Raw genomic sequence first — 19,829 nt, 5'->3', positions numbered from 1 at the left:
TGAGCTGGAATTTGGTATCAGGAAGGACTTCTCATAGAAGAAAAGATATGAAGTGGAATCTGGGATCAGGAAGGACTTCTCATAGAAGAAAAGATTTGAGCTGGAATCTGGGATCAGGAAAGAGTCTCATAAAAGAAAAGATTTGAGCTGGAATTTGGTATCAGGAAAGACGTCTCATAGAAGAAAAGATTTGAGCTGGAATTTGAAGCCCGAAGAAGAGAAGAGGCGGCCAGTGAAAATGAGCCACGGGGAGCGGAGCTCTGGTGGGATGAATAGCAGAGTCCAAGATGACCGCAGGAAGAGGTAAGGGGTGAGGTGAAAGACGAGGCTTCTTACACTTCTCCCACCCAGGAGCCCTTTTCCCTTGAGAAGTTTTTACGGGCTCGGGCACATAGACGTATAAAACAGGGGAACAAATCGAACATTTGCTGCTCGGAGACCGTTCCGCGACTTTCACGTTCTCGGTTCGGAGACCCCATTAGGAAGTTAAGGTACAAGGGCCCGAGTTAGAAAGGGGGGAGGAGTCCCCACTGGGTCCCGGAGAAGGCGGGAGTCACTGGAGGAGTAGCACGGTCGGACCCAGGCTTTGGAAAGATTCATGTGGGACAGGCGCGGGGACCCAGGAGGGATGCGGCTCTGCCCTCCGCGGCTCCCTAGGAAATCCTGGCTTCCCACGCACCAAAGCATGTTTTGTGGAGCTGGCCGGACCCGAGCACAGCACTGGCCATCTCCTTTTCCCTGACGGGCGGAGGAGGCTGGTCCCTCTCACTGGTGCAGCGGCAGCCAGTCCCCTTCGAGAATGAATAACGGTCCCCCACGACAGCGAACTCATGGAGAACAGGATGGAGTTGGTCCTTCTTACAATCCGCAGGTGCGCGTAAATGATTAAAGGGGGCGGGGGTAGGGCTGCCCCGAGACCCTCAGCGACGTTCATTGGCCACTTGGGCCTCTCGGGAACGCCCCTCCTGAAGCCTCGCGAGTTTTTTCTGTGCCTCTCCGCTCCTAGAAGCGAGCGCCTCCGTACTTAGGGCTTCATTCATTTGGAAATCGCTCTCCCGGCCCGGAGCCTGCGCGCTAGGCAGAGAAGTATCTTTCAAAAGCCCCGCCAGCCACGCCTGACGCAGAGCTCGGCTTTGGGAAACCTCGCCGACGTCGGGATTTCGCTTTCCCGCCCCGTCCCGCCTTCCTAGCGTCTAGTCCCAGCTAAGCGACGCCTGGGCCCCAAGGCACTCTGGGACGTACAGTTCGGGGGCGGCACCGCCCTCGGCGTTTCCATTCGCTTCAGCGCTTTTTGAAAGGCCAGGGTGGAAAGAGAAGCGGACCTTTTTTGCCACGTGCCCAGGCCCGGGGCCCTCTGGGAGTTGTAGTCGGCAGCGGGGGCGGGGTCAGGGGCGGGCGCTGCCAGTAAGGAGACGTAGCTCTCCGTTGGGAGTGTGCATCGGCAGCCCATCGAACCAAGCTGGCGGTCTGGGCGGCCGCTCGGAGCCGGTCCCTCGGTTGGCCTGGCCTGGGCGGCGGCTTCGTGGCCTTCCAGTGCGGGGGTCCTGTTAGGGCCCCGAAGCGGCCTCTCTTCTATCCGTCGCCTTCGCGGCGGCCTCCTGTCGCTCTGCAGAGCCCGGTGCCTCCCAGCCCGGCTCCGGAGGGCGACGTGGCCACCCCCTTTCCCGGCTCTCCGCCCCCGGGGCGCGGGGGTCTCTATCGGCCTCCCGCGCCCTCGCCTCTCGCATCTATTCCTCGCTCGCCATGGAAGCGGCTTGGCGCCAGGCGGCGGCCGGCAGAGGCCGCGCCAGAGGCCGGGCGTCCGCAGCCCCGGTCCCGGGGAACGGAGTCCAGCCGCGCGGAGGCGGCCGGGGTAGCGGAGCCCCGGGGGCCGGCGGCCGGCCTGGGCCCGGCCGAGGGGCCGGCGGCACCACGACGCCTTCCCTGGCCCGGAGCCCGCCCGGCGGCCTCCCGGGAGCGGCGGCTACAGCGGCGCTTCAGGCCCCGGCGGCCCCAGGTGAGCTCCTCGCGCGTTCCCCTGGTTGGGGGGGAGGAGGGGAGAGGGGGGCGGGGCAGGTCTGCTTTCTCCCTAGCTTTCCCCTATTCTGTTCCTCCCCTCCCCCACTTCTCCCTTCCCTTCTCCCTTGTACCCCTCCCTCCACCCCCCCCCGCGCCCCCGGTCCGTGGGCGTTTTTCGCGTTACCCACTAGTCTGGGTCCCGCCAGGCCAGGCCGGGGAAGGAGGCGGCGGGAGGAGACTCCGCCTTTTTTGTGCCCGGAGCCCTGGTGGGCATCCGCCGGAGCCTTTATTCCTTCCCGGAGTCCTTTTGGCAAACGCCTAAAACAGAAGGCAGGGGCGGCTAGCCCGCCACGGGGACGTCGGAGTCCGAACGCGCGAGGGCTCGGGCTGAGCCGCTGCGGCGGCAGCGCGGGGCGTGTCCGACCCCCGGAACCCGCCGGGCTCAGCCGGGAGACCCCCGTACTGTAGACTTCTGGGAGCGAGCGGGCGTCGCCGTGGCCGCGGGAGCGTCCCGAGGACCCCTCCTCCCGGGTCCGGCCTCTCAGAAGCGTCTGCGGCTCCCCGATGGGCCTCTGGCAGAGCGGTGAAGAGGACCCCACGTGGGCCACCGGGAGCGGGATGGGACGGAGCCCGCAAAGGGGGATCCCTTCTACACGAGGGTTCTGGGCGTTGTGCGGGCCGCCCCCACCCCCCGTCCCGCCGCAGGTTGTTTCCTCGGGCCAGTGCCGCGGTTGCTCTGGGATAAATCCCGGCTAAGTCAGCGTCTCTTCGGACAAGAAGCGCGGCGTCGCGGCCGCCCTGCTTCTCAAGCCTCTCTGATGCACGCAGCGGACGCGGCAGCTCGGAAAGGCTCCGAGAATGGGCCCTGGCCGACGTCAAAATGACGGGGGTTTTTCAGGCCGCTGCGACCCCCGAAGGCCCAGTCCTGAGCGCGGGACTGTGCTCCCCGGCTGGGTGTGGAAGGAGCGCCGCCGCCCCCTGGAGCGTTGCTGAGCTGTCACCGAAAGGCGTTTCTTACCCCGGGCGCGCCCCGCTCGGCTATCGGAAGAGTTGGGGCGGGAGGTGGGAAGCGCCCGGAGTCAGGGAAAATCCGAAAGCGCTCGCGGGTTACTGACCACGACCTTCGAAGGTCATGTGGCTGTGTCTTCGCTAGAGCAGGGAAGATGCTTTTTTATGCTGGAGGCGATTTTTCTTTGCTATTTGAGAGTGAAGCTTTTCTTTTATCCGCTCAAAAGACTTTAATGATGATGTAAAGGGCTTTGCAAATTAGAAACCCGGTCTAAATTGTCACTTTTTGTGGGGCTGTTGAGGTTAAGTGACTTGCCCAGGGTCACGCAGCTAGTGAGTGTTAAGTGTGTGAGGCCTAGTTGAACTCGGGTCCTTCTGACTTCAGGGTCGGTGCTCTCTCCACTTGACCATTTAGCTGCCCCATCTCTATAAATTATTACTTGTCCTACATCTTTGGATGATCCTCGGTAACAGTTTCTTTCCCCTTATCCAAAGATTCTCAGACAATGGACTTGAGTGCCCTTTTTTTTTTTTTTTAAGAAAATGTTTTGTTTTACTGTTTCAAATATTTTTTACACTATCCTCTGGGTTGTTTTGTCTGCCCCTCGCTTCCTTCCTTTCCTCTTTCCATCTTTCCTCTCTCTCCCTGTTCTCTGTCCTCCTTCCCCTTTCCTCCTTCCTCCTTCCCTTTCCTCCTTCCTCCTTCCCCTTTCCTCCTTCCTCCTTCCCCTTTCCTCCTTCCTTCTTCCCCTTTCCTCCTTCCTTCTTCCCCTTTCCTCCTTCCTTCTTCCCCTTTCCTCCTTCCTTCTTCCCCTTTCCTCCTTCCTTCTTCCCCTTTCCTCCTTCCTTCTTCCCCTTTCCTCCTTCCTTCTTCCCCTTTCCTCCTTCCTTCTTCCCCTTTCCTCCTTCCTCCTTCCCCTTTCCTCCTTCCTTCCTTCCTTCCCTCCCTCCTTCCTCCTTCCCTCCCTCCTCCTTCCCCTTCCTCCCTCTCCTCCTTCCCTTCCCTCCCCTCCCTCCTTCCCTTCCCTCCCTCTCTCCTTCCCCTTCCCTCCCTCCCTTCCCTCTCTTCCTTCCCTCCCTCTCTCCCTTCCCTTCCTTCCCTCCCTCCCTCTCCTTCCCTCCCTCTCTCTCCTTCCCTTCCTTCCCTCCCTCCCTCCCTTCCCTCCCTCTCTTCCTTCCCTTCCCTCTCCCCTCCCTCCCTCCCTCCCTCCCTCTCCCTTCCTCCCTCTCCCCCTCCCTCCCCTCCCCTTCCCTCCCTCCCCCTCCCCCTCCCTTCCCTCCCTCTCCTCCCTCCCTTCCCTCCCTCCCTCTCTTCCCTCCCTCTCTCCCTCTCTCCCTCTTTCCCTCCCTCCCTCTCTCCCTCCTTTCCCTTCCTCCTCCTCCCTCCCTTCCCTTCCTCCCTCCTCCTCTCTCCCTTCCTTCCCTCCCTCCCTTCCCTCTCTCTTTCCTCCCTCCTTCCCTCCCTTCCTTCCCTCCCTCTCTCCCTCCCCTTCCCTTCCTCCTTCCTTGTCTTACATCTCTACAAGGAATTCCTTATTCCCTTAGAGATGAGCAACTCATTTGACACTTACTGTAGTTAGAGTGTCTTGGGCATTCAGAAAGATTAAGATTAGCCATGTTATTAGTAATGTTAAGGGCCATGCCCAGGTGAAGGGGCAGGTCAATTCTCTGAGAGCCTCCACAGTTGTAAATCATAACACTTGAAGGAGTTACAAAGCAGGAGGTCAGACAGTGCAGCTGCCTCTCAGTGGAGAAGGCAGAGAACAGCAGTTGTCTCTCAGTCTCCTTGTGTCATCATCCATTTACATGAAGAGATCCATTCTGCAGTTAGACCTCCAGCAGCCACGGGCAGGTGGTTCCATACTACAACAAGTATATATCAGTGGCAGGACTTAAATCCTGATGCTCTATTCTAAGACTCCTTTCCATTGCCTTTGAGAAATAAAGGTGCTCATGTACAATGGTAGGCACACAGTAAATGCTAAACTAGTAAATGCTCAATTATTTGCACTAATTCACCAAAAAATAAGCTTAATCTTTGTGCTAGAAATATAAAATTTTGTTCTTGCCTTTGAGGAATCTTATATCAGGATAATAAGACACATATACATATGAAATTATGATTAAGTGCCCAAATAAATAATATAAACAATAAACCTTAAGTAGGTTGATAATCCAAAACAATTTTTTGTGCATTTTATATGTGTGTATACATACACATGCATATTACAAATGAAATTCATGCTTATTTTGTCACAATATAAAAATCTGTGTTTGAATTTTAGAAGTAATGCTAAACTCCTTTAAAATTGTATGATTACTATTTTTTTTTTTTATTTAGTTTTCCTTCAGGGAGAGCAGTCACTAGAAGTGTTATTCTTCCACATTTTTAGAAATGGGAAAAAAATTTTTGGCGTAGTTTCAGTTTATATTTTTTACAACATTCTAGGTAACTTTCTTTTGCCAATTTTGGTGGTGGAGGTATGGTGTGTGAGAAAAGGATATCTTTGTAACATTGTTATTTCTTTGGTTCACTTAGTAATTCTTTTTGAAGGACATTATTACAGAAACATTTGTGCTTGACTAAAGTAAATGTTTTCTGTTGAAAAGCAATATATTTGTAATCAAATGCTATAAAAAGATAGACTCTAGCAGAAGTTACTTCTGGGATTTTGGTAAAGGAGAATTTATGAAGGATAAAAGACTAACTTCTGTTTTATAATTTGCACTTTACTGCTTGAGAGTGTTTTACAGAAATTAAAAATCACCTTATTCTTTTAAACAGAACTAATTTCACAGAAGAAATTTGAGGAAATCAAGAAGGCTAACCAAGCGGCAGCAAAAAAACTGGTTGAAGATCACTTTAGTTCCTCTGAAGAAGAAGGAGATGAAGATACTGAAGGAAAGCAGGGCAAAATTGTTGATAAAACATTCATAACTTATACTAGTCAAATAGGTAAAAACAATAAAATTGTATGTCTGTATGTGGTTGACAAAGCTAAACTTTTGATTTGTAGTGACTCATGACATATATGTGAGGTTTATGTCAGAAGAATTAGCCTTTTGGTTCCCATTAATGTGATAGGCCAAATCATTTTTCTTTCTTTCTTATTTTTTTTTTTTTTTTGGTTGAGGCAATTGGGGTTAATTGACTTGCTCAGGGTCACACGACCAGGAAGAATTAAGTTTTTGAGGCCAGATTGAACTCATATTCTCCTGATTTCAGGAGACTTCGACACCTAGCTGCCCCCATTTTTCTTTTTTTAATTTGAGCTCTGGCTGGCTATGAAGCAAGTAGAACTGTAGCAATGACTTCCCTCATATTTTATATTGATTCTTTCTCTTGCTTTTGACTAGATTGCAGCAGAATATTAGGGTGAACTCAGCAGAGTTTAATTCTCTCCAATCACTGCCTTGATTTCTGAACTTTTTTTGGTATTCTTCCTTGTCATTTGACTCGACTTCTGTGAATTTTGAATGCCCCTTTTGATTTTTTTGTTCTGATGCCATTTCCTTCTATGTCTTATGCTCAGTGAATATTGATACTATTTATTTCTCATTGTTATTTGTCTCAATTTATAACTTCTATAAATTTTTTTGCTTCTCAGTATATTTTAAGGTTTGGGGATGATGCTCTCACATCCTGTTAACATGAACATCTTTTTTATTCATTGTGGAAAAAGGCTAGAGAGGTCCCATTTCAGATATATACTATATATAAATTGTGATGTTCATTATGCTCAAAAGGATTGTTGCAGTTTTGATAGGCCTTGAGGAAGGGCTCTTTAGAGGTCCCATCTGAGAGTTCTTACCTGAAATTTGAATTTAGTAGTTATTAAAAATGCACTATGGAATTCAGTATAGAGGTCAGGGCTGGATCTGTGCATTCTTGGTAATTGAAGCTCTAGAAATAGATGTAGTAACTAAGGGAAAGAATGCATTTAGGGAGCAACAGAATGAAGAAGAACTAGAACAGAAGACAAAAGGCTCAGGTAGAGAGAATTAGGATAAAAGTGCATCAGAGAAGCTAAACTGAAAGAGAAGTTCAAAAAGGGAAATAGTTGTCAGTGCCAGTTGATTCTTCAAAGTCTTGAGGTGTTTGTTTACTTATTTGTTTTCAGGTTGTTTTCAGGATCACTGTTGCCATCTTAAATAATGTCATGGTAATCAAATTTCTTCCACTTCACATCTGTTTAAGGACTGGCAGAAATCTGAATGCTCACTTTAATATAGGTGAAAGGCAGAAAAGAATCATAATTGTTACTTTTCTAAAGAAATGAATATTCTAGCAAAGCAATTTGGTTTTCTGTGATAGGAATATCTTTTAGTGACATGCATTTAATAGGATAGGCACCAAATTGGAGCCAAGGAAATAAGTTAAAGTACCACTGAAGATGCTACCTCTTTGGATCTCAAGTTTTTATTCTGTGAAATAAGGAGGGATTGGACATGAAGGACATATTTTGGCGCTAAAGCTAAAATCCTATATTCATTGATATTGCTCTAGTTTGGTGGCAGATAGTTATCTCAAGCGTATATTGCTTTATTTGGCTAAGATTAGAATATTTTTGTTCATGACTGTATTTCCTCTGTGATTGAAATAAATGTAAGCTTTAGTTTAAGTGGCTCTGTGACTTCAGGATTATATAAAATATGTGGTAAAGTGAGAACAGGAATATAAAAGATAACTGGGTGTGGGTCTTTTGTCTTTTAGTCTTTTTAGAAAGTTGCCCTTCTGAAGTATGATGATCCTTTTCGGTGGATTACAGTTGTATGAAAGAAAAATAACCCTAATGAGATTTTCAGAAAATCCTTAGCTGACAGAAAATTTTTTTTAAAATACTTCTTTTAACAAAGTATTTGTGACAAAGGATGCCTTATAGTTCTTAGAGTAAATTTTCATTTATTTGATTTTATGAATATATTTAGCACTTAAGACTCTTAATCACTCTTCTTTGGGAGAAATTTTAACTTTTAAATTAATATTCTGCACTATGTATTGATAAAATCTTTTTGTGATTTATGGAAACATGATGGAATTTTGACAGTGACTGGTTATATAGTAAATTTTCTTTTGAGGAATAAATTATAGATAGCTGAGTTTAGCTTTTTTGATAAGGACAAACTTTTAAAATTTACATGACATTTACCTTTCAGAAAGATAAAACATTTCATCACATACTTTTATTAAATAGAGCATAATATCATGTGACTTTTTTCTAGTGAATCAGGATGTTTGTTATGAATGTCATTTACTGTCCTGTGTTTCCTACAATGACCCTCTTTGGTATGAAAGAAATGGAGAGATCTAGTTGGCCCTGATGGCCTCTCAATAGTTCCAGTTTGTTCTGCCTTTTGAACTCTTGTTTTTTTTTCTTTCTTTTCTTGCTGCTAGTCTCTCTTTGCTATCATTAGAGTGCCTAACATTAGTTTCTTTCCATAATTTTAAATATGCTTTGAAATTTGCTGGCTTAAAAACTATATAACAAAGCTTGTTTAAAATTGTATCTGGGATAAGAATAAAGAGATTCTGACAGATCTGAGGGCCTCTCTAGCAAGTCAAGTCCTTGTGCTATGAGACATCACAGAGGTGTTTTTTGCATAGTTTTTATGTGTTAGATAAGTTTCTGAATAATTGAACAGGCTATTGTACTACATTTCAGAAAATTCTGGGTAGTTAAAAATGTCCATTTTCTTTCATTTTAAGATGGAGATATGCGTGAATTGGAACGAACTAGACAGTATATAAACGAAGCTTTTCAGTCGGGCGCTATGACATGCTTAATATGTATTGCTTCAGTAAAGAGAAACCAAGCAGTAAGTTTCTTCTTTATATCTGTTTATTTTTTATTTTATTAAAAAGTTAAAAATACCGGTGAACTTGGAAAATTTTAAAATAGGATCAATTATTTTATGTTGAACATATTTTAAAAGGTAAAGGAAACAGCATACAAAATTGTCCTTGAATTGCCTATCTGAATTTGTGGATTTAGCTTTGAGTTTCTTTTCATTTAATGTTAATTTTAATGATAAATATTTAGGTTCCTACTATTGGGAAAGCATTGGGAATACAAAGATGAAGCCATATAGTTCCTGCTCTTAAGTAGTTTACAATGTAAGAACAAAGAATTTTCTTTATATGAGTATAACAAAGGGAGCTCTTCCCATTGTAGAGTATATATTCTTGAGAGTCTTAAAAGGCAAAATCTTCCAGTAATGTTTGGGCAGCCTTCAGTCTTTGGGGGGGGGAAAATACTTGATCCTTAAATTCATAGGTAAGTTAATTTGTTTTAGAAAATCAAACTTTTTCCCCTCAAGTCAGCTCTCTATTTTTAATGTTGAGGAATCAGATAGTATAGTATATAGAATGTTGCACTTGGTGTCAGGAAGACCCGAGTTCAAATCCAGCCTCAGACACTTAGGAGCTATGCGAACCCAGGCAAATCATTTAACCTTTCCCAGCCTTACTTTCCTTAACTGGAGATGACCATAGTACCTACTTGTCCCAGTTGATGGGAAAGTCATATGTATTGTGCTTTGCAAGCCTTAAAACACTATATAAATACTAGATTGTTGTTATTATTATTATTATTAGTAATAATAATGATGGACCAGAAGTCTAATTATTATAGTCTTAACTACCATCCAGATTTCAAAACTGTACCACAGGTTAGGAATCATCAAAATTATTTTGTATTGGTCAAGAATTAGAAAAGTCAATCTTCACAATCTATAGAAGCATACAAACACAGTTGCATAACATTTGCTAAACCTAGAGATCCTCTCTTCAGAGGCAAAAACCATAAATTGGTTGGAAAACTAGAAAACAGTATGGTTAAAATTAGGTTGTCAACATCACTGTAAACTAGAATAAGTTCTAAATGGATATGGTGGCCCAGAAAGAAAATGTCACATCTTAAACAATTGAATATAAGGAAGAAAAAAAATACCAATAGCTACTCTGTGGATAGAGGAATAGTTCATAATTTAATAAGGTATAGAAGGGATCACAGTGATGACCAGTTCTGATGGATCAGGCCATCCTCAGCAACGAGATCAACCAAATCATTTCTAATGGAGCAGTAATGAACTGAACTAGCTATGCCCAGAAAAAGAACTCTGGGAGATGACTAAAAACCATTACATTGAATTCCCAATCCCTATAGTTATGCACACCTGCATTTTTGATTTCCTTCACAAGCTAATTGTACAATAATTCAGAGTCTGATTCTTTTTGTACAGCAAAATAATGTTTTGGTCATGTATACTTATTGTGTATCTAAGTTATATTTTAATATATTTTAACATCTACTGGTCATCCTGACATTTAGGGGAGGGGGTGGGGGGGGGGTAAGAGGTGAAAAATTGGAACAAGAGGTTTGGCAATTGTTAATGCTGTAAAGTTACCTATGTATATATCCTGTAAATAAAAGGCTATTAAATAAAAAAAATTAAAAAAAAAAAAAAGAATTATCAGATAAAAAAAAAAAAAAGAAGGGATCACAGAAGATAAATGGACAATTTTGATTGCATTAAATAATTTTTTGCACCAAAAAACCTAATAAAATTAGGAGGGAAACAGTTAACTGGAGAGAGGGAGACAGGGATCCTTGCAGCAGATATCTTTGATCAAAGTTTGATATCCAAGTTATTTAAGAAAATGATTCAAACAGAGAGTAAGAGCCATACTTGAATAAAGAAATGATCAAAGCATATGTACAAGCAGTTCCTCAAAACAGAAATCTAGCCCATCAATAAGTGTATGAAAAAATATAGCAGCTCTTTTGTAATGACAAAAAACTGGAAACCAAGAGGTTCCCTGTCAGTTAGGATGCTGACACAATATGGTTGTCTGAATTAGGGAATATTATTAAGGAAATGACAATAGGGACAATTTTAAAGAAACTTGGGAAGACTTGTTTGAACTGATGTAGAATGAAGTGAACAGGGACAGCTAGAGGGTACAGTAGTTAGAGTGCTGGCCACTCTGGCCAGTCAGAAGGACCCGAGTTCAAATCTGGCCTCAGACATTTAATTATTCCTAGCTGTGTGATCCTGGATAAGTCACTTAACCCCAATTGCCTCAGCAAAAAAAAAAAAAAAAAATAATAAGTGAGCAAAGTGAGTAGAGCTAAGAGAACAATTTGTACAGTAGCAGTGTCATTGTAAACAAAACAGTTTTTGGTTTTTTTAATAATAGCTTTTTATTTTTCAAAATACATGCAAAGATAGTTTTCACCATTCACCTTCACAGAATCTTGTGTTCCAAATTTTTCTCCCTCCTTACCTCCTTCCTCCCCTAGACAATAAGTAGACTGATGTAGATTAAATATGCTGTTATTCGATACATATTTCTCTATTGTGCTGCACAAGAAAAATCAGATCAAAAAGGAAAAAAAAAAACAAGCAAGTAAACAACAATAAAGGTAAAACTGCTATGGTTGGATCCATATTCAGTCCCCATAACCTTCTGGGTGCAGATGGCTCTCTCCATCACAAAGAGCCACGTCCATCAGAGTTGATCATCACATAATCTTGTTGCCATGTACAATGATCTCATGGTTCTGCTCACTTCAGTCAGCATCAGTTCATGTCAGTCTTTCTAGGGTTCTCTGAAGTCATCTTGCTGATCATTTCTTACAGAACAATGATATTCCATAACCTTCATATACCTCACTCACCTATTCCCCAACTGATGGGCATCCACTCAGTTTTAGGTTTCTTGTCACTACAAAAAGGGCTGCCACAAATATTTTTGCACATGTGAGTCCTTTTCCCTTTTTAATGATCTCTTTGGGATACAAGCCCAGTAGGGACACTGCTGTATTAAAGGAAACTAATATACAGTTTGATAATAAACTGTTGCACAGTTTGATAGCCCTTTGGATGTAGTTCCAAATTGCCCTCCAGAATGGTTGTTCACAACTTCACCAACATTGCATTAGTGTTCCAGTTTTTCTACATTCTCTGTAGCATTTATCATTATAATATAGTATTATCATTGCACTACACTGCAAGATGTGTAGTGATACCTTGGAATTGACCAACACTTCTGAAAGACTTACGAGCTGTAATAAATATAATAATTATCTGATTATTGGGAATTGGTGGGAATTATCTACTCACGGTGTAGAATAAAACATTCATTTTTTGGACATGGTTGCTATGGAGCTTTGTTTTGTTTGACTTCACTTGTGATATGAGGATTTTGTTTTAATTTTGAAAGGGGATTTAGGGGTCAAGAAATTGGAATTATAATAGCATTTCAAAATGAATAAAAGAGGGTCAATCATATGTTTTTGGAGTCAGGAAGAACTGCATTCAAATAGGGTCTGGGATACTGTATGTCTCTGGGCAAATCACTTAGCCCTGTTTGCCCAGGTTGTTGTGAGGATCTAATGAGATACTAATTTAAGAGGGATTATTAGCTTGCAAAGCACATAATCAGCACTATAAAAATGTCAGTTACTATTATTATATTGTTATTATTTAGGGTTAGTTAAATTCAGGATTTTTTAAGAAATAGAAGTCCATTAACAATGTTTCTAATGGGAAGAACTGAGTTCTAATTTAGGATGCCAATATATATTTCTCTATTCTAAACAGTGAGCATTTTACCCCTTTGTCACACTTTCTACTTGCTAAGACTGAGACCAGGATCTTTCTGGGCACTTAGTCTCAGATTGTCGTCTGTGAGGCAGTTTATAAATGGGCTGGGAAGGAAAGAGGATCAGGATTTAATAACAGGAAAGGTGGGGTATCCTTTGGTGGTCTCTGGCCCTAGATTGGCTTGTTCTTTATGGTGGTAAAGGAGAATTCTCCCCCTCCCCCTAAGATTTATATTCTATCTGTTCCCTTTGCTGCCACAGAGCCCCATACCCTCAGACTTGCCTCTGGGTTTGAGTTGCTATTTGAGAGAGAAAAAATAAAACTATTCCTGCCCTGAGGTTCTTGTGTCCAATAAAAGTAGAAATCTAATCAGCTCGGCATCTTAGTCTCAGCTCTATGGCTGGCCCACCTGGCATGAAATCTTTTCCTCTTAATGACTTGCTGCTATTTTACTGCCAGCGGAAGGCCATCTTCATGTGAACATGTGCTTTTGTCAGAATGCTTCATGTATTTTGCTTATAATTTCTACCATGTCATCAAGTGACACTTTGCTGTTTGTAATTATAGAGATTGAAACAAAAAAGAAAAATGTAGAAGTAAGGAAGACTTGAGTTTTCTTGAGTGGCTTTTGGTGAAATAATATGTTGTCAGTTGTTTCATGCTTCTTAAGTTCCTTTCTCCCTTCACATTCATCCAGTTACCCTAGGAGATAGGTAGAATAGACACTCTTTATTGCTTTGTTTCTCTTACCAGCAAAAATCCACCTTCTTGTCTAATTTTAATTTCTGTGAATTTTTGTCTTAGGTTTGGAGTTGTTCAGGATGTTTCTGTATATTTCACATGCCCTGTATTCAGAAGTGGGCTAAAGACAGCCTGTTCCTTGTTTCTTCACCTTTGACAGATGATGACTTTGGAAAAAGAGACTATCCGTGGCCTTGGTAGGAATTTGTCCTTGGAAATGCTTAGTTGAAAGTAATAAAAATTATTAAGACCATTTCAAATTAATTTTTACAGTGAATTTTGTGATCTCAAAGTTTACATTTTGATAGTCTTTTAATTAATGATCAGTAGCCCTTGCAAAGAAGCCATTTAGGTCACAATTGGTAAAAGTGCCTTTTTTCCCCACATTTCACTCTTTTATCTTCCAAGTCTCTGCATTTATAACTGGGCTGTCCATCATACTTAGAATGCTTTTCTCCTATTTCCCTTCAATACTCATTTTTCAGTCCCACATTCTGCAGGAGGCCTTTTTGGTCTCACATGATATGTAGTCCTTTCTTTGTATTCCTAGTGCTTAGCACAATGCCATGAACATAATAAGTGATAAATGAAATGCTTATTTATTGACTGATGAACTGATGATGAGTTAAATAATTTTTTATTTCTGAGACAAGATGGGTTTCACTTAGATAAAAAAGTTAGAGGAAAAATTGGATATTTTTTGTTGCCAAGGTTTACCTTTTTTTTTTTTTTTTTTTTTTTTTGTTAATGGATTTTTATTGATGCTTGTTTTTATATCATACAGATTTCCCATGTTAGTTTGCTTTTGACCAGTAAATAGGATATACTTTTCAACCCTTGTTATTCTGCATATGATAAGTCAGGTGCATTTTCATTTATCTGATCGTTGGGTGAGATGTTGCTTATCTCCTAAATACTACTAGTCTTAACAGCATCTTTATGTGAATTATTTGAGGGAATGACAATAGTTTTGGGGTTTTTGTTTTTAACTAGCCAGGGAGAGTTATTTGAAAATTTTTAATATAAATGTAACTTATTATTCAGGAGGGGCAATTTTGTGATGACTGAACTTAAAAAAACTTTAGAGACTTTTATCCAGTTCTCTTTTTTTTTTTTTTTGAGGGAATTGAGTAAATAGACAAGACTTGCCCAACTTCACACAAATAGTACATGCTGAAGGTTGAATTTAGATCCATGTCTTCTGACTCCAAAGGATTATCTAAATTAGTACATTAAGTTCTTGAGATGATAGAAACAAAGATATAAGGAATTCATACTTAATTTTCTAACTTTTCCAAGGGTTGAAGTATTTCATATAAATGAATTTTGTAGTTAAATGAAGCTTATATCTTAAGAAAATTTTTTTTATTATTATACATTAAGAGAAATAGTTAAGAAAACAAGCGCAGATACATCTGTTTTATCTGATAAACTATACAGCAATGGATGGACAACCTTAGTCTCTCTTCTATTTTATCAGTCTTTTCGAATCAAGATTGTTTATTACATAATTGAAATGTAATGGTTTTTATTTTCTGTTCCGTTAATGTGATCATTATATAGGTTCTCTTAAATCGTACTGAGTTTTTCATATTTGTCCCAGTTATATTCCATTATGTTTATGTACTCATTTTAAAAATGAAGACTTTTTTTTTTGCTGTCATAAGACATTTTTTTTTTTTGTATGATACCTTTTTATTTTAACTTTTTTGAATGGAAATCTTTTGAAAATTTTTGAGTTCTTAAGTAGAAGTTACTGTTCAGATAACATCATAGGTCCACAATATAAAATTTTCTTGATAATCTTGGGTCAGTATGAAAATACATTATTGTGTAATTATGATTTTTCTTAAATGTTTTTTTTTTTTATTGTTTTTTGGCACCTACTTTTTTTTTTTTTGGGGGGGGGGTATCCCGCTCCTTTTCCTCCCAGAAAACCTTCTAAGGAAGAACTTAAAAAAAAAAATTGAAGATGAGAAGGATAAATATTTCAGTACAGCTGATTAATACACTGAAATAAAAATCTAATTGTAGATGTAGATGAGCTCTTACAAAGGAGCAGGTGGAGATGTCCAAGTCTTTTCTTTGAGGCCATGCTTATTCTTTGATTTTATAACAATTTTCACTTGCTTTATGATGGTTAGTTTTTCCATTTACATTGTTTTCATTTCATTATTTCATTTCAGATATTTTTCTGTTTTTTCATATTTGTCCTATTGGCCATTCTTTATTGCAGAGTAATGTTTCATTATATCTTGTGCCACAGTTCATTTAGGTTTTCCCTAGTTGATGAAGGTCTTTTTTTTCCCCACTTATTTGCTACAACACAAAATAGTGCCATAAATATTGTATAGGTAGGGTTTTTCTTTTTGTTAATGATATGGGTTGGTTATATGCCTAAGAGTATCATCTCTGGGTCCCAGGGTACGGATTTTAGTTCTGTCTACTAAGTCCTGCTGTTGTGTTTTTTATTTGTAAAAACTTTTTATGTCCTGTTTGCAGAATGTAAAGGCATCCTGAAAAGTTTTAAGGTATTACATGGTAATGATGCATATGACTGGGCAGATAAGTTGAAAGCAATTATTTTGTGTTCATTTTTTTCCTTATGTTCTTGAAAAAATATGTTAAAGTTCAGCTTAGTAGTTATTTTATAATTTTTATAATGATGATTCTTAATTATTATTTTCCCTTAATAATTCTTTTTCCTTCCTTTAGTCCAAAATGTAGGTTTGAATATAAGCGATCCGAAACACCTACTCGGTATTATTGCTATTGTGGAAAAGTGGAAGATCCACCATTGGATCCATGGCTTGTACCTCACTCATGTGGACAAGTATGTGAGAGAGAATTTAAGCCTCCTTGTGGACACAAGTGTTTACTTCTCTGTCATCCAGGTAACTTTAATTTTCTTTTAATTGTTTTGATTGGTTAACTACTTTTTTGAAATGCAAAAATAATTTAAAAATTTAACCTAAATGTTGGTTAAAGAAGTATAGGAAGTCATCCCTAAAGTATTGATATGAAAAGCTTAAACATGAGTTGAAAATTCAGCATGTGATCACAGACTTCAAAATTCACTGTTGTCCTTTCACTGGATTTCACTAGGTCCGTGCCCACCATGTCCAAAGATGGTCACTATCACTTGTTACTGTAAGAAGGCAAAACCAATGTCTCGCCGTTGCAGTACCAAGGAGTGGTCCTGTCAGCAGCCATGTGGTCGGAAGTTGTTGTGCGGCCAGCATAAGTGTGAAAGCCCTTGTCATGCAGGTGAGAGAATATCTAAATAAAGTAGATGTTTTGAATGAGGCAACTAGCAAAGCCAGCTATCAAAATATGAGACTTCTGGATGAGAAGAATGAATTTTCAGAGTAATTTGTAATATTCCCGCTTTGATTAATCTTTATGATTTTTAGGAAATTGTCAGCCCTGTCCACGAGTTAGCAAACAGAAGTGTGTCTGTGGCAAACGGGTAGCTGAAAGACTTTGTGCAAGTCCTGTCTGGCACTGCGATCAGGTAAGTTAGGGTTTTTAAAACTGTGAGTTTTTGGCTCCTGGGGGGCTAATGGGCAGCAGCTTCTTTCTATTACTCAGTTAATCAGTGCCACCCCCGGTGTCCTATGAGACATGGTTGTGGGCAATCACTCTTTGAGCTTCCACTTACTTAGCTCCTGAGGAAGCAGAGTGAGCCCTAGTGGAGGCCTGTACCTATTTTAGTCTTTTTCTTAAATGATTTATTATAAATTTACTAGAATAACCCAGGAGATTTGAAGATTATTCACATTTAAATGCAGATATAAATGCACATAAAAATGCATAAATTGTCACAACTTTTTAGTCACTTTAAATTGCCATTAAGAATGTGTACTTTGTACTTTGGTTCTTCCTTTGCTTTTTTTGCTTTACATAGTCACGTAATAGTTTTTCCATATTCTTCATATTCTTTATACCTAATGATCTTAACTGCCTCATAGCATTCTATCACACTAGTATCCTATAATTTATTCAACTATTCCTTCATTATTGGTCATTTAGAATCTTTAGTTTAGAAGTAGAAGTGACTAAGAGCTATCTAGGATAATTTTCATTTTTTGAGTTGAGGAAACTAAGACTAGAAGTGGCGTGTTTTCCCAGAGTCAACTAATAAGTAGAAGAATCATTATTTCAGCCAGTTCCTCATTCCAAATCCAGCTCTCTTTCTACTATTCTATGTAGGTTATTAACAGTTCTTCTGAAATTACAAAAATTGCTATGAAAATGTTTGAGCTGATAATTTTTCCTTAAAAAAAAAAATTGAGGGCACGTTCCAAGGGATCATTAAATGAAAATAGTGTGATTTTTTTGGGGGGGTAGCTTTTTTTCTACTTTGCCAAATTGCTTTCTAAAATGACCACAATTTTTGTAATTCTACTTACAATGGATAAGTATACCTGTTTCTCTCTAGTCTTAATAGGATTGAGTTTCATTGCTTTTTAAGTGTTTTTGCCAATTTTGTGGATATATATTTCCAAAATTATTTTAATCTCTTTGATTAGTAGTGAGATTGTTTTTTTCCAAATGACTCAGCAATTTGTATTTCTTTTGGAAATCGCTATTATTATTCTTTGTTTATTGCAGACTGAGAATTCTTTATTGATTTTTATATTTCAAGTTCTTATCTGTCACATTTGCATATATGTATTATCTCTTTCTTTTGATCATATTTTTGTTGTATTGTAATTTTAAACTTGATGTCATCAAATGTCTTAATTTTTTTTTGTTTAAATTAAAAAAGTCATTTTGTTTTCACAAACGAAATAAGGGTGTCATTCCCTTTTCATATGTCTTTTTAATAATTTGTTTTCTATCCACTGGACTTAGTGATGTATATGAGGTGAGGGCTGCACTTCCCTTTTAAATAAGCTGAGGACTTCTAACTATTAAAGGTGGGCCATTAACTTATCACTCATTAGTTAGTTAGAAACAATAGTTGTCATATATTTTTTTTTTTTTTATCTTCTCTTTTTGTTGAATAGTGTCCTCATGTAATCTTGAAATTTCCTTAAATATTTTTGCATTAAATGAAACCTGTTGGGAGTCATGATTAGTTTAAGGCACATAGGTGACCTTATGGATGCCAAACTCACCAGCACTTTAGGTGGTCTTTGTGAATTGATGTGGCCTATTTCATCATTTATGAAAAATTTGTGAGAAACCTCTTTTGAAGCATTAGGTTTGATGTGTAGTTCATTACCAGGGCCACGTGGGGTGTCTTTCTATCTTGATAGGACCAACTAGGGTTTTGTAGCTTTTGTCACAGCCTTTGAAATCTCTGGGGTATCCTAGTGATGAGTCGAAACTTCATGGGAAACTAAAAAATTAGTGTTTTCTCATGATTTGTGAGGGTAAAACCTCTCTAAATTAGTATGTTGACTATTTTGATGAGGAGAGAGAGAGAGAGCTCCAAATTAGTACTTTCTTTCTTGATTGTATGGTACAAAGTATCATTTGTATACTTGCAAAGTATCATTTGTAGGTAGCATGGCACAATATTAGCAACATAAAGGAGAACTTCTGTTATTTTAAAAGATAATGAGTTATAAAATTGTTTTCATTTTTTGAGTATCACAAGGATTAATTTTTGTTGTCATTGAGATTAAACTATTAGATGCTTCATTGATACTGATAACATTTCTTCTAGGTATGTGGAAAAACATTGCCATGTGGTTATCATAAGTGTGAGCAAGTTTGTCACCCTCTTGCTTGTGGAGAATGTCCTCGATCTGGGAAAAGATTCTGTCCGTGTCAGAAATCAAGTAAGGGTTTGCTACTTAACTGTAGAAGAAACGGGTCCAAAGCAGACTGCTCTTATGGCTACCATTCTATTTTTTTTTTTTTTTTTTTTAAACAAGAAGTTTTTAATTAATCTGTTGCTACAACAGTTCTTTTTGGGTAAAAACAAAACAAAACAAAAAAACCCAACAACAACCCAAAACAAACACCCATTTTTAAATGAAATCCTTAATACATCATCTACATAGTTTACCAGATTAAATTCCCACATTACCTGTGCCTCAAAATGTATATCTCTTTTTTCAATTTTTAATTTACCTTTCTGTCAGGAGGTGAGTGGTATATTTTGTCATTCTTTTAGGAACATGTGGTTTATCATTTGTGTTAAACAGTTAAGAAGCCTTTTGAAGTTGTTCTTTCTCTATAATGCTATGATCATTGTGTAAATCTGCTGCCTAAACAATAGGGACATTATAGTGTCCTTTTGCCCCATAGTTCTTCAAGCTCTTGTCATTTTCCTTTTTACCAGTCTGATAAATGTGATGTAGAATGTCATAGCTGCTTTAATTTTCTTTTCTCTTATTAGTAATTTAGAACATTTTTTCATATAATTATTGATAGCTTAGATATTTTCCTTTTAAAATTATTTTTTTCCTTATCCATATATTTGAAAAGTTATTTCTTCCTTGTCTTCAAATTTGTTT

General features: G+C 39.8%; 1 protein-coding gene across 1 annotated transcript in view; it reads left to right on the top strand.

Annotated features, from left to right (window-relative positions):
* The first annotated feature begins 1,661 nt into the window (after window positions 1-1,661).
* The window catches only part of NFXL1 (nuclear transcription factor, X-box binding like 1), a 72,091-nt gene continuing 53,923 nt past the window's right edge, over window positions 1,662-19,829 (top strand). The window contains exons 1-8 of the mRNA XM_031943380.1: window positions 1,662-1,996; window positions 5,792-5,962; window positions 8,714-8,823; window positions 13,420-13,553; window positions 16,072-16,250; window positions 16,462-16,623; window positions 16,770-16,870; window positions 19,034-19,148. Coding sequence (XP_031799240.1) covers window positions 1,744-1,996; window positions 5,792-5,962; window positions 8,714-8,823; window positions 13,420-13,553; window positions 16,072-16,250; window positions 16,462-16,623; window positions 16,770-16,870; window positions 19,034-19,148 — 1,225 coding nt within the window. The 5' untranslated portion in view covers window positions 1,662-1,743. The remainder of the gene's footprint in view (window positions 1,997-5,791; window positions 5,963-8,713; window positions 8,824-13,419; window positions 13,554-16,071; window positions 16,251-16,461; window positions 16,624-16,769; window positions 16,871-19,033; window positions 19,149-19,829) is intronic.

The sequence above is a fragment of the Sarcophilus harrisii genome, chromosome 6, assembly GCF_902635505.1.
Source record: "Sarcophilus harrisii chromosome 6, mSarHar1.11, whole genome shotgun sequence".
Classification (NCBI taxonomy): domain Eukaryota; kingdom Metazoa; phylum Chordata; class Mammalia; order Dasyuromorphia; family Dasyuridae; genus Sarcophilus; species Sarcophilus harrisii.
The sequence above is the reverse complement of the archived record's forward strand: the minus strand, read 5'-3'. Positions and strand labels throughout refer to the sequence as shown.